This window comes from Cynocephalus volans, chromosome 4, assembly GCF_027409185.1.
Source record: "Cynocephalus volans isolate mCynVol1 chromosome 4, mCynVol1.pri, whole genome shotgun sequence".
Lineage (NCBI taxonomy): Eukaryota > Metazoa > Chordata > Mammalia > Dermoptera > Cynocephalidae > Cynocephalus > Cynocephalus volans.
In genome coordinates, this window is record NC_084463.1 from 32,530,254 (window position 1) to 32,543,926 (window position 13,673).

The window sequence follows — 13,673 nt, forward strand, 5'->3', positions numbered from 1 at the left end:
GAGGCTTTGTTTCATTCCTCTCTAAATGCAGCTCGCAGTGCAAAGTCAGTACTGAATAAGTGACAGTTTTGTTTTTTTTCCCCCAGTTGACTTATAATCATTGAAACATAGAGACGGGAAATGTGGAAATGTGAGCGATGATCAGATTAATTGAAGCTATCATCTCACAAATTTTAGGAGATTTTATCAGGTAGCAGAGAACTTAGCTCAATGTTAGTAGACTTTTTTTTTTTTTTTTTTTGGTGGCTGGCTGGTATGGGGATCTGAACCCTTGACCTTGGTGTTACAAGGCTTCTCTCTAACCACCTGAGCTAACCAGCCAGCCTCAATGTTAGTAGATTCTGACAAAAGTATGTTAGTTTTTTATATTACGTACTTTATTTCTGAAAATATCAATAAAAATTTTTCTTTTTTAATTTTTAGTTTTTAAAGGTCTATTGAGTTAACCCACTTGAATAGATCAGAGTGCTATTAGTAAGCAGTTGTAGCTTCCATCCCTTTACAGACAAATATCCTTAATAACACCTTGCCCTACAATCCCAGGCAATCAACAGCAGGCAAGATGCACTAGTTAAAAATGTGGGTTGTACTAATAAAATACATTCGTAGTAAGGGGGCAAAACAGTGTGTGCCAGTTTCTAATAGCAGCAGCATGATAACCTTTCTAAACAGGTGCATTAAGCCAAGGGTGATGGACAGGAGCAATGAGAGCTCTGTAGGAGACTTCATTCTGCTTGGGTTCTCTGACCGGCCCAAGCTGGAGATGGTCCTGTTTGCCGTCAACATGTTTTATAACTTTCTGGCTGTCATGGGCAACTTGACCATTATTTTCCTCTCCCTGGTGGACCGTCAACTGCACACACCCATGTACTTCTTCCTCAGCAACCTGTCCCTCCTCGACCTCTGCTACACAACCAGCAGCATTCCCCAGATGCTGGCCAACCTCTGAGGCCCAAGCAAAACCATAACTTATGTGGGGTGTGTCATCCAACTCTTTGCCTTCCTGTCCACTGGGGGCATTGAATGCATTCTCCTCTCGGTCATGGCCTACTACCACTTTGTTGCTGTCTGCAAGCTGCTCCACTACATGACCATCATGCACCTGCAGCTGCGTGTGCAGCTGGCAGCCTTCGCCTCGCTCAGCGGGATTGCCAACTCCATCCTGATGTCCACTGACCATGTCCCGTGAGTGGTGTGGTCACCCCCGCATCAACTACTTTGTGTGTGAGATGCCAGCCATCATCTGCATTTCCTGTGTGGACACCGGCCGGGTTGAAGGCCTGGCTTTCTTCCTGGCCATCCCCATTGTCCTTGTGCCTCTTGCCATGATACTGGTCTCCTACGGCTACATTGTGGCTGCAGTGCTGCAGATCCAGTCTGCAGCCGGGAGGTGCAAGGCCTTCAACACTTGCTCCTCCCACATGGCTGTGGTGTCCCTTTTCTACAGCACCATCATCTACATGTACATGCAGCCCAGGAATGTGGCAAGCCAGGATCATGGCAAGTTCCTCACCCTCTTCTACTGCCTTGTGACCCCTACTCTGAATTCCTTCATCTACACGCTGAGAAACAAAGACGTGAAGGGGGCCATATGGAAGGTTCTGGGGAAAGACTGCAGCCTGCTGTACACAGGAGGACACTGAGGTAGACATGCAGCACTTATCCTGGGATTCCTTAGGGTCTGTGAAGTCTTCTCTATTCCAAGACAACAATGATGCACAATGGCATATAAAAAGGTGGGAACGTGAACGGAGCAGGCTTTTGTCTTTTTCAGGGGTTCTAGACTCAATAATTTGTGCCTTGCTTGTAGCTGGAGGGACCCTCTGTGTCCTTCAAAGTAACAGAGTTAATTGCAAAAGATAATGTGCTGGTGGAAAGAGAGATGCTGCTTCCTCTTTGCTCAGTGGGGTTTTACAAAGAGATAAGTTTTTTTTTTTTTTTTTTAGCTAACTTGTGATTCTGATTCCAGTGAACTGTAAAGTCAGTATTAGGTCAGATGCAAGAGGAAGGAGACACCATACAGAAAAGTGTGTGTGTGTCTGTGGGGGGTGTTGTTTTGGAGTACACTTGTTCCTTCCCATTTGCCCTTCAGTTCTGAATTTTCCAGACCCTCGTGGAGTTGAAAATGTAACACTGTAACTTCCTCAGGCTGTTGCCTGCCCCTCTTCTCCCCCACTGCACTCCCCCTGTGCCATGCTGGTAATTTGTAACAGCTTGACTAAATGCAGTGTTTCCTTTATAATTCAGGTCATATGCAATTTATGGATCATGAAATCAATTTAATGACTGGAGCAATCATTTAAAAGTGAAATGAAATAGAAATAGGATGAAATGAAATAGAAAATTTCAGAAAGGTCTACACATGGTAGGCTGAGTCAGTTGTGTGTTAGTGCACACGGCATGTGTATGCATGTGCATGTCAAATGTGTTTTTTAATAGTGGATAAAAAAGTTTGAAAGTCACTTACTCAGAGAGTTTCTGTTGCAACAAGCTTCTGTGTAGTCACTATGTTTGTAGTAGGGAAAAATTTAGGAATATGACTCTAAGGAGAACATAGGATCATGGAGGAATAGTGATGTGGTAGCATATGGATAGGAAGAGTGTGGGGAGCGAGGAACCACAGCAGCTTAATATGAGCAGAATTACCAGGGTTGATGATGATGATGATTACGATGACAGTGATAATTATGATAATGCTACTTACGATGAAAAGAAAGTGTAATTTTTTAAATTTATGTATTTTCACCTTTTGAAAATTCTGAAGTAGGAATGTTTTAAGATTTAATGGCAAGCCATAGTTTACTTCATTTTTTCCTTGAAATTTACATAAAAAGTAAAAGTGAAAATTTTTGATTATGTTGTAAAAATAAACACAATTTTAACTATTTCCAGGAACTACTTCATCTCTGTGATGGTTAATTTTATGCGTCAAATTGGCTGGGCCACAGCACCCACATATTTGGTCAAACAGCAGTCTGGATGTTGTTGTGAAGATATTTTTAAAAGTGAGATTAACATTTAAATCAGCAGATTTTGAGTAAAGCAAATTACCCTCCGTCATGTTGGTGGGTCTCGTCCAATCAGTTAAAGACATGAAGAGAAAACACACTGAAGTCTCCCAAGGAAGAGGCATTCTGCCTGCCGTGTGCTCTTGGACTCTGGAGAAATGATCTCTATCCTGGGTTTCCAGCTTGCCCTGTCGATTTCGTACTTGCCAGCCCCCACAGTCTTGTAAGCCATTTCTTTAAAATTTCCCTTTCTCTTTTTCTATTGGTTCTACTTTTCTGGAGAACCCAGACTAATGCAGTCTTTATTATTAATTTCCAAAAAGCTATAGAAAATTTACATGTTTTGCCTTCTTTTAAAACTCTAGACTCTTTAGGGCATGCACAGTTTTCGTATTTCTTTCATCATGTTCAAATAGCTGTTTCCCCAAACAGGATAGTCTCTACTTAACATTTTCAGTTCAGATTTCCTAATTGGATTATTCAAGGTTAAAAAAATTGTGGATATTACACTAAGAGAAAAGGGCAAGTCAGCTATCTATACTTAAATTTTCTGTTTTCTCCAAGTAAAAGGAAGTTTTATGAACTATTTCTTTTTTTTGTATCTCTTGTTAGGCCTTTGAATTTTTTCACTGTTTTGTCTATTTAGAATTTTGATATGTTTATTCTGCTGTCCACCAGGCATTACAAGTTGTGGGAACAGGGCACATATACTTCGTCTCTCTAGGCAGCCTTTGGCAGGACAACACATGCATTTAGTGTGGTCTTGTATCGACTTAGTCAAGCAACTGTGCTAGAACCAAATCTTAAGCTATATTGAAATCAATCTTTTAGCATTTTTGTTTATTTTCTTGAATTTAGTTAAAGAAGAAAATCCTATAGGTACCTTTCTGTCTAGGGAATCCATTCAATTTTTATATGCCTGCAATATTGATTATAACAAGATTGATAAGGTTAATAATCACAGGGTTGTAAGCATTGTAAGGTTGCAACTGTTTATGAAAAACATAATTTACAACTTTTAGTAGACACACGCAAGTCTCTCGATAAATAACAAATACAGTTTCCAATAGCTAACAGGAAATATGTATGAAATCCTCTGAATTTTACCAGAAAGTACTTTTCATTTTTTCCACTAAATTGATGTTATTATAAGTTACAGAATTAGAATAAAGAGTTTAATAGTTCTATGTAGCAATTCTCTAAATATACTCCTTTCCCTTCTAAACAAAAGGAAATCATTAGTCTAGTCTTTTCCTTTTTCTTTTGTGTTGACAGTAATCTCAAAGTTTGCATTAAATATTATTCAACTTTGTGAATGAGGTTCCAAATAGAATTTTAACTATGGTGTATAATAATTTTATTCCATAAACTTTATCAGCCTTTGTCTTTGTTTGCTTTTTTTTTTATTACCAGGAACTTGGTCTAAATGATGCTTAATTTAATGATGATAATTATAGTCAAAACGTCAGTATTGATGATGATGACGGCATTGTTGGCAGTGGTTAGTAATCTTTCTGTATGTGGAGACCATATATTTTCTTCTTCTCTTTCTTTTTCCTCCTCCTTTTCCTCTTCTTCTCTGTCTCCTTCTTCTCCATCTTCTTTGGTAGCCCAAATATCATTTTACTGGACCTTAAATGAAGGAAACCCCATGGGCAATAGGAGTGAGATCTCTGTAGTGGATGAGCTATTGCGGTGACATATTGTCATACGATCCAAGCAAGAATTAAATGACCTTTCCCAAGTGCTAAGAGGAAGCTGATGGTGTTTACGTCAGTTCATTTTATTTCCAACAGAGGATTATTTGCTATTTAAGGAATCTATGCCTGCTGGCTGTCAATATTGCTTGCTCTACAGTTGGTGGTAGGCAACCTCCTACAGCAGAGATGTCCTTTCAGACTGTATGAACTTTATCTCCTTTGTACCACTGTATTTTTGGTCTTTGTTATAGCAATGTAGCCTATGTGCTAAGTAATAACCAAAGCCTGTATAAAAAAAGAACTAGAAATCTTTTTTGAAGAAATAAAAGATCTACATGCATATATAGAAACATAATTCCTAATGTTTATTGAGTTTTTAGTGTGCTATGCATTATATTGAGTACTATACCAACTTGTCATTACCCCTTTGAGGCTGGTGTTATTGTCTCACTTTACAGATGAAGACAATGGGGTTCAAAGAGGTGGGTTTTTTTTGTCAGGGCACACAGTCATTAAGTGAGGAGCCAGGACCCACAGCAAGTGCTTAGTTACACAATCCCAAACCCTGTGCTCTATTTCCTTTGCTCAATGTCCACAGAGGTCTCAGTCCTGCAGAAATGTAAATTCTCCTGACACTAATTTACAAATGTAGTTCAGTATCAGTCAGAGTCCCAGTAAGATATTGTTTTGGGTTAGTAGGAAGGGAATTTGTTGTGACTCTAATCTGGTAGAGCAAAATGTAGTAACAGCCATGAAAAGTGTAAATTTGAAAAATAGAAAGAATAATGATTGATGTCTTGCACTACTAGACAACAGACTATGCTATAAATCCTCAGTTACTACAGGTGATGTTACTCAGATGAACAAATGAAGTAAAAGAAATGAACAAATATTAAGAGAACAGAATGGAAATTTCTCAAATAAATTTGTATACATATGAAATTTAGTATATGGTAAAGGTATAATTTGAAGTTAGTAATGAAAATACAAGTAATGAAATGTTTAGGGACTATTGAATAAACATCTGCAAAATATTAAGTAACAAATCTCTTTCTCTCTGTGTCACACACACACACACAAACACACACATACACGCTGCAGATACAGTGGACTGAAAAGCTAAGCATAAAATAGAAAACCATAAAACAACAAAATAAACATAATCTTGGAGGTGGTGGCCATTTCTAATCACAACTTTAAACAAGAAGGCATGTCATGCTCTCTCTCTTTCCCAAATAGTCTGAAAATAGAAAACTCGGTGCTCATCCAGGGTCTTTAAGACCCTCATTACCTGCACCCCTTAGGGATCTGTCAGACCTCATTTCCACCATCCTTTTCTTCCTTCACTTTGAGGAAAGACTTTCTACCAGACTTTCCTTGCGTGCAGTCCTTCCTTTTCTAAAGCCTACACTGGCTGCACCCTCTCCTTGGGATGCCCTCCAAATGCGTATGTGGGGCTCCCTCCCTCTTTCATCACGGAGAACTCAAATGGCTTTATGAGCTCCCAGATCTCATGCCACCTTCTTCAGGCTCATTCGTCTCTTCTTAACTTACATTTTCCATTTGCTTGCTTTCTGGGTGATTATCCTCTCTTTCCTGAACTTGTACATCCCGTGGAGGCAGTGACATCATTTGTTTATTCTTGCATCTCCAGTCCTCAGAACAGGCCACATACATAAGCTATGTTTAAATAATAATACATTTCACTGAATAAAATAATGAATGATCCCACAACAAGAAGATATAAAGACACAATCGATAAAGTTTAATACATAAAATTTAAAACTTTTTACCACGAAGGAAACAAAAATATAGCAAAACATCCCACTGGGAAAATGATTCATCACTTATATGATACCAAAGTGTCCCTTCATCAGTCAGTAACCAAAAGTAAAAACAAAGTCAAAATATGAAAAAAAGAAAAAAAAAAGAATTTAGTGAAGAAACGTAAATAATCCCAAAGCATATCAGAAGATGTTAATTCTTGCTAATGATTAAATCAATGCAAAGTTAAGTGATAATGAGTTAAGATTTACAAGTAAATACCAAAATAATTGACAAAATCCAGTGTTGTGAAATCGTGAGACTATGTCTTTGCACATGTTGTTGGCAAAAGTGCAAATTTATAGTCTCTGAAGGAAAACTTAAACATGTCCGTAAAATGTAAACATGTGAACACCATTTGACTCCTTACTCAAAGATTCATCTTCTAGGACTAGTAGTCTAGTTTGCTTCATTTGTATTAGTGAAAATGGGAATATGCCATGGTCGTTAGATTTGCAGTATGCATGTGCAGCATATATTGAATGGGAAAATATCTGTGATCTATTAAGTGAACTCATTTGCCGGGAAGTCTTGAGCCTGCTATTCTCTGGATTGATTTCCCAGTTCTTTCATTCCTCTCTTGTCATGTGGAGCTTGCCATGCTGAGTGTGATGATAGATTATAGCTTTTAAACTTCAAATTTTTGATACTATCTGGCTTGTAACACTTCACTTAGGAAGACAAACCAGTGGGTGCTGAGCTTGCCGAGCTTGGGGAAGTTGCCGTAGTTCTGGTGTCTCCAAGGCTGAGGCTGGGTCCAGCACAGATGGTCTATGATGCTGTGGTCAGGAAAGCAGGGGAAGGACAAGGATGGGTTTGGCTATGACCAAGTGTGACTGGTGCTTCATCCTACTGGGGCCTTGGAGCTGTACAAATGCATCTCAGATCTGGAAGTGTGTCTCCAGCAGCTTCTGTCCCCATGCTCAGTACGGCCTGGATCTTTCACTCCCCACACTTCCAGGCTGTGCATGCGCCAGTGAAACATGGCCTTCATAGTGGGTAGCATGAGAGGGGACCCAAGCAGCAGGTAAGGAGTTCCCAGACTGGGCTTGTGATGATCCAGGGTCTGTTTGATTCTGAGAAAAGCCATCAAAGACTAGTGGTCACTGCAAGGGGCCTAGAGGATTCTGACATATTGGGCATAAAAAGGACCCAGTACAGAAAGATAGGTAGTTTCCAATATGGCATGTAAGCATTTTTTTCCCCCTTTCACTATAACTTAAATCCAAGTAGGATGGAACTTCCCTCTAGAAAGATCATCCCTCACTCTTCCTCAGGCTTCAGTGCCTCAGGATGGCTCTGTTGGGGGGTTCCCAAGAGTTCTTCATTTTCTCTTAAGCATTTATGTAACAGTTAGGCTGGCAAATGACCAGTCAGCCTGAGAGGAAAGTGCACGTAATGGTCATTGTTCTCCTCTGTGCCAGGCAAGGGCTGAGAAGTGAACGGGGCAGAGCCCAGCACAGTCTTCCATGGCTCTGGCAGGCCGGCTTTGCCTGTTGTCCCTGAATAAACCGATGAGAAGCTGCACTCGTGTCTTGAGTAGACACCCCGCCTTGAGGTCAAGAGGATGCTGCATGCGGGGAAACAGAGATTCCAGAGAGTCCTCTGGGCTCTTCCTCTCTCTGGAAGCTCCAAAAACTCGACTACTGAGCTTAAACAAAACCATGAGCAAGCGAAGGAAAATAACAGTTCATCCAAATTCCAGAGGCGACTTTTCATTCATCCTTCCAAGGAGTCAGGGAAAGTTTTTAGTATTCAGATTAAAAAAAATTTTTTTTCAGATCGTAAACATTTTCATTTAATGCTTTTTAAATTATTTTTTCCCCATTAGTTCTTTCCTCTTCATTTTTTGTGTACTAAATTGAGTAAAAAATGCCAGTGAACTCCATTTAGTAACATTAGTTACTAATGTTAACATTAGTGTATGAGTCAGGGGGTCCCCACTCATACACTAATGTTTCCATGTGTCTCTGACTCGGAGGGTACCTGCTGCTCTACTTCTCCACTTCTCAGAGAAAAAGGGTGGCCACCCTTTTCTCACTGCAGAGGGGAAAGTGGTGCTGTGTATTCCTGGGTCTGATACCTGGGATGCTTTATAGGGAAGTGTAGGGTGATGCAATATGAAATAGAGAATTTATTAAAATAAGTAGGTAAACAAAGAAATATTTGCACCCCCACATTATTGCAGCACTATTCACCACAGCCAAGATATGGAATCATCCTCGGTATTAATCAACAGATGAATGGGTAAAGAAAATGTGGTATATATACACAATGAAATACTAGTCAGCCATGAAAAAGAATGAAATCTTTTCATTTGTGGCAACATGGATGAGCCTGGAAAACATTATCTCAATTTAAATAAGTCAGGCACCGAAAGATAAATACAGCATGTCTTCACTCACATGTGAGAGCTAAAAAACAAAAGTTGAGTTTTTAGAAGTAGAGAGTAGAATTGTGGTTCCTGGAGGCTGGGAAGGGATCAGGGGGAGGGAAAGGTTGGTTAATGGACACAAAATGACAGCGGGCTGGGAAAAAGAAGTTTTGTGGTGTGCAGTGGTGATAGGCATCTATAATTAACGATTATTTATAGTATGTTCTCAAACGGTCAGAAGAGAGAGAGACTCAAATGTTTTCATCACAAAGAAAGAATACATTTTTGCAATGATAAATATGCTAATTACCCTGACTTGATCATCCCACGTTGTGTACATGTATTGAAATATAACTCTGAACCCCATAAATATGTACAATCAATACGGGTCAATTAAAAATAAATACATTTTAAAAAGTAAATAGGTATGATGTAATATGCAGTATACAGGTGGTGGTTGAGGTACATGTGATGAGGTTAGCAGAATTCAAGATTTCTTTATTTTTTTAAGGCAGATTCGTGAAGTAAATTGAACTGCATCACAATCTGTTTCCCTTTTCATCTTATGGTTTATACTCTGGGGATTATCTTAAGACAATAATTAAGTAGAAGAAAGAAACCTACCCACATTATATAACATAGCAAAAAGTAAAATAAAAATAACCTGGCTGCCTACAAATAACAATTGATAGAAACCAAGGAATATCCATTCATTGGAATGTTATACACTGTTTCCAAAAACATTACAAAGACTATGTCCATGTGGACATTTTTATGTCACTTAATGAAGGAAGTAATCAAGCAGCAGCAGAACACTGTAAAACCAACTGCCCACGTCAAAATAAGAGTTTCCTTGCATCGAAGCTCTGCTAATTTGGCCTTAGTTTTCTCAATTATAAAATGGGGAGAATGATACTACCTTACTAACAGCTTTATTGTGAAAATTAAATGAGTGAATTCAGATAAACTGCCTAGAAATGTGACTGGCAATATAAGCACTCGATGTATGTCAGATGTAATCGATGTTATTCTTATTAGCAAAGGAAATAAAAATTTGTGCCCACGCTATGCTAATCCCCACATGTGAATGAGCAAACATTTGGGAATTGGGTAGAAAAGAATGTGTAAAAGAATCAGTATTTTGGTAGAATGTGGGTAACCTTTTGTTTTCAGAAGTTTTTAATCATATTCTTATTTTATTTTAACAATAAGTGCATACACATATGAATTATTGGTTCCCATTTTCTACAGACCTATGAACTCAATTTCCATTAGAAACAAAGCTGTTCTGAAGAGTTAATAGTTGCTAAGGGTGAACTGTTATGAACCTCAATACTGTATTTGCATTTTCATCCAAGACCCACATCTCCCAATATCTGCTCGTATTAATCAAATGAGAAGTCTGGAAGACTAAATGTGACATATAGGAAAGTGTTTAATTCAGAAAAGTGGAGGAAATTTGTTTTGAAGGCAAGATTTTGGAGAAAAAAGGCCGCCTAAATAATAACCTTGCAAAATATTGTTGCAAATAAATGACTGTGATTTCCCCAACTTACGTAATGCTCAAAAATGAACATAAATATCATCTTTCTCTCTGATCAGTATTTTCTCACCTCTAAATTGTGAATATTATCAACTTCACAACACTATTTAGAGCTTTACAGCAAGTGTGTGACTGCTCTGTGAACTTGACCCGTCTGTCTTAGGGCAGTGTTGTGTGCTCATTTTTACAACCTCCGGAAATAGAGCTCATTTTAAGAATGATGAATGCATGCTTGGACATATTAAATAAATAAGAAAATATACTAGTGAATGAATATAAATATCCTTACATTTCCTGAAAACAGAAAGTCTAGAGCTGAATAGGAAACTCTGTAGTTCAGTAATTAGACATAAATCAGTGTAGTGTGTTATTGATGAAATCACTAGATTCCTGACAATCCAACTCAAAGTTCTACCTTTGAGATATTTGCATTTTTAGATTCTTCCTCCTTCAGGGAAGGACTATGTTTACTCACAACACTTCAGGTCCCAAATGTGTTAGTTTTTCCTCCACCAACAACCAGTTCTTCAATTCTCTGGACACCAGCTGGGTCTCCTACGATTCAGTTCAGTTCTAACACTAACTACTTGGAGTTAGTGTCAGACTCCACAGGTTGGAGGGCTGTGCTCGCAAGACTGTCCTCAGTTCGGACAGCAGTCACAAGTCTCAGGTTGCCACCTGTCAATCAGGGGCTCCTATCTGGTTTGATAATTTGCTAGAATGTCTCACAGAACTCAGGAAGGCATTTTCCTTATGTTTACTTGTTGATTATAAAGGATATTATAAAGAATACAAATGAAAAGCCTGATGAAGATGTACGTAGGGCTAGGTCTGGAAGGGGCTTGAGCACAGGAAGTTCTGAACCTGTGAGGTTTGGAGCCTGTCACCCGCTTGGCACGTGGATGTGTTCAATAACCCAGAAAGTCTCTGAACCTCATCGTTTAGGAGGTTCCATCGTGTAGGCATGATTGATTAAATCATTGGCCGTTTGTGATTGGACTTAATCTTCAGTCTCCTCTTCTCTCTGGAAATCTGGGGTGGGACTGAAAGGTCTGACCCTCTAATCTCATGATTGGATCCTTGGACAGCAAGCCCCCTTCTGAAAGCTCTCTAGGGGCCCACCAAGAGTCACCTTCCTGGCACAGACTCAGGTGTGGTTGAAAGGGGCTTGTTATGAATAGCAAAGGACACTTTTAATCATCACTATCTCTTGGGAAATTATGAGGGTTTTAGAAGTTCTGTGCTATGTACAATAATATGTCTTTTTATACCATGAGAGGTTATAGGCATAATTGTAAGCACATCTATGAATGGATAGAGCTGGACTTAAATCTCAGTTTAAAACCTTAATAGCTCTGTAATTACCTAACCTTTATGAGGTTAATAATGTCTACTGATATTAGAAATATTGGGAAATGCGTCATTAGAATCATTAGAAATATTGAGCAAAATGTAAGGGACTTCACACAGATTAGGCACTCTCGATGGCAGACGTATAAATAGTATAGTGACATATATATATATATAAAACACACACACACATATATAAAACAATATAAGCAATTAACAGAATGAGATGATAATCAACATATATGTAACATATACAATGATAAAAACTTTAAAAAAATATGATAATTAACAAAAAATAAAACCAAAATATTTTTTCTTAACCTTGGTCTGACAATAGTATATAAGCACACTCATTTCAGATTTCTACCTACCTTGAGCTCAAGCAATATCAAGACAGAAATGACATTCCAAATATTGTGCTCTCCAAAATAAAATATGATATTATTAAACTTGTTCTTTCTCCTCAAAAATGACTAGACTCTCTAAATTTGTCCCCATTTCCCTGCAAAGCCACAGCAGTTCTCTAATACAATGTGTCTGAGGGCGCTCTTCACATCCTTGTTCCTCAGGGTGTAGATAAGTGGATTCAGCATGGGGGTGACTACGGTGTAGAAGAGAGCTATGAACTTGCCCTGCTCGTGAGAGTTGCTCTTGGTGGGCTGGAGATACATGAAGATTATGCTCCCATAAAGCAGGGACACGACTGCCACGTGGGAAGAGCAGGTGTTGAATGCCTTTCTCTGCCCTTCTGCTGACTTGATCTTCAACACAGCCCAGGCAATGTGGCCATATGAGGCTAGGATGAGCCCCAGAGGCAAGACAACAAAGATAAAACTGGCCAGGTACATCTCCACCTCATTGAGGCTGGTGTCCACACAAGCCAGTTGCATTATGAGGGGCATCTCACAAAAGAAGTGGTCGATGTGATTGTTCCCACACAGTGGTAGGAGCATGGTGAGCGTGGAGCCCACCACGCTGGTGGTCAGACCTGCCAGCCATGAGACAAAGGCCAGGCCGAGGCAGAGCTGCGGATGCATAATGACAGTATAGTGGAGTGGCCTGCAGACAGCAGCATAGCGGTCATAGGACATGACAGCCAGGAGGACACACTCGGTGGCTCCCAGCCAATGGGAGATGTAGAACTGGACCACACACCCTCCATAGCTTATGGTTTTCTGTGGCCCCCAGAGGTTGACCAGGAATTGCGGGACAATGCTCGTGGTGAAGCTAATGTCCAGGAAGGAGAGGTTGGCAAGAAAGAAGTACATGGGTGTGTGGAGGTGCACGTCCACACAAGAGACCACAATGATGATGCCATTGCCCAAGACAGATAGCACATAAAACCCCAAGACAAGGAGGAAGAGGATGGGCTCTAGTGAGGGCCATGCAGAGAAGCCCAGCAGTACAAAGACTTCTGGAGAACTTACATTGGCTATTCCCATCATCATATGCAGCTGGGAGTGGGGCAAAAAGGCCACCTGTGGGTGGATGGGGGGCACAGGGTGTGTGACATGAAATGATTACATCCATTAGCAAACATTAAACATAAATTTTTTACCCATAGTTCTCAAAAGCATCCACCCAACTGCTCTGTGAATCGTGTTGCATTTACCTTCCTAATGGCCAATATGGAATGTATGATAAAAGACTTGGGAACATGCATAGCAGCAGGGATGGGGAGGGTTGTGCAGAATCGACATTGCTGCATAATTCTTGGCACTGATTTTTTTGAATTGAAATATTACTTATAGTAGCCACATCTGGATGTGGCCTAAATGTTTAGTGATGAAATGTTAGTTGGGCGGAGGGTGTTGTTTCATGTGATGAACCACTGATGCACAGGCATTAGAATTGTACTCTCTGAAATCCCACAA

The 13,673-nt window shown here is 39.6% G+C and overlaps 1 protein-coding gene and 1 pseudogene across 1 annotated transcript; one reads left to right on the top strand and one right to left on the bottom strand.

The window, feature by feature from the left end:
• The first annotated feature begins 691 nt into the window (after nt 1–691).
• Nucleotides 692–1,643, top strand: LOC134375930 (putative olfactory receptor 2W6; annotated as a pseudogene).
• A 10,638-nt stretch (nt 1,644–12,281) lies between these two features.
• On the bottom strand, nt 12,282–13,244 carry LOC134375783 (olfactory receptor 2C3). The gene has a single exon (XM_063094491.1). The coding sequence runs from the start codon at nt 13,242–13,244 to the stop codon at nt 12,282–12,284; it is 963 nt and encodes a 320-aa protein (XP_062950561.1).
• Between the last annotated feature and the right edge of the window lie 429 nt (nt 13,245–13,673).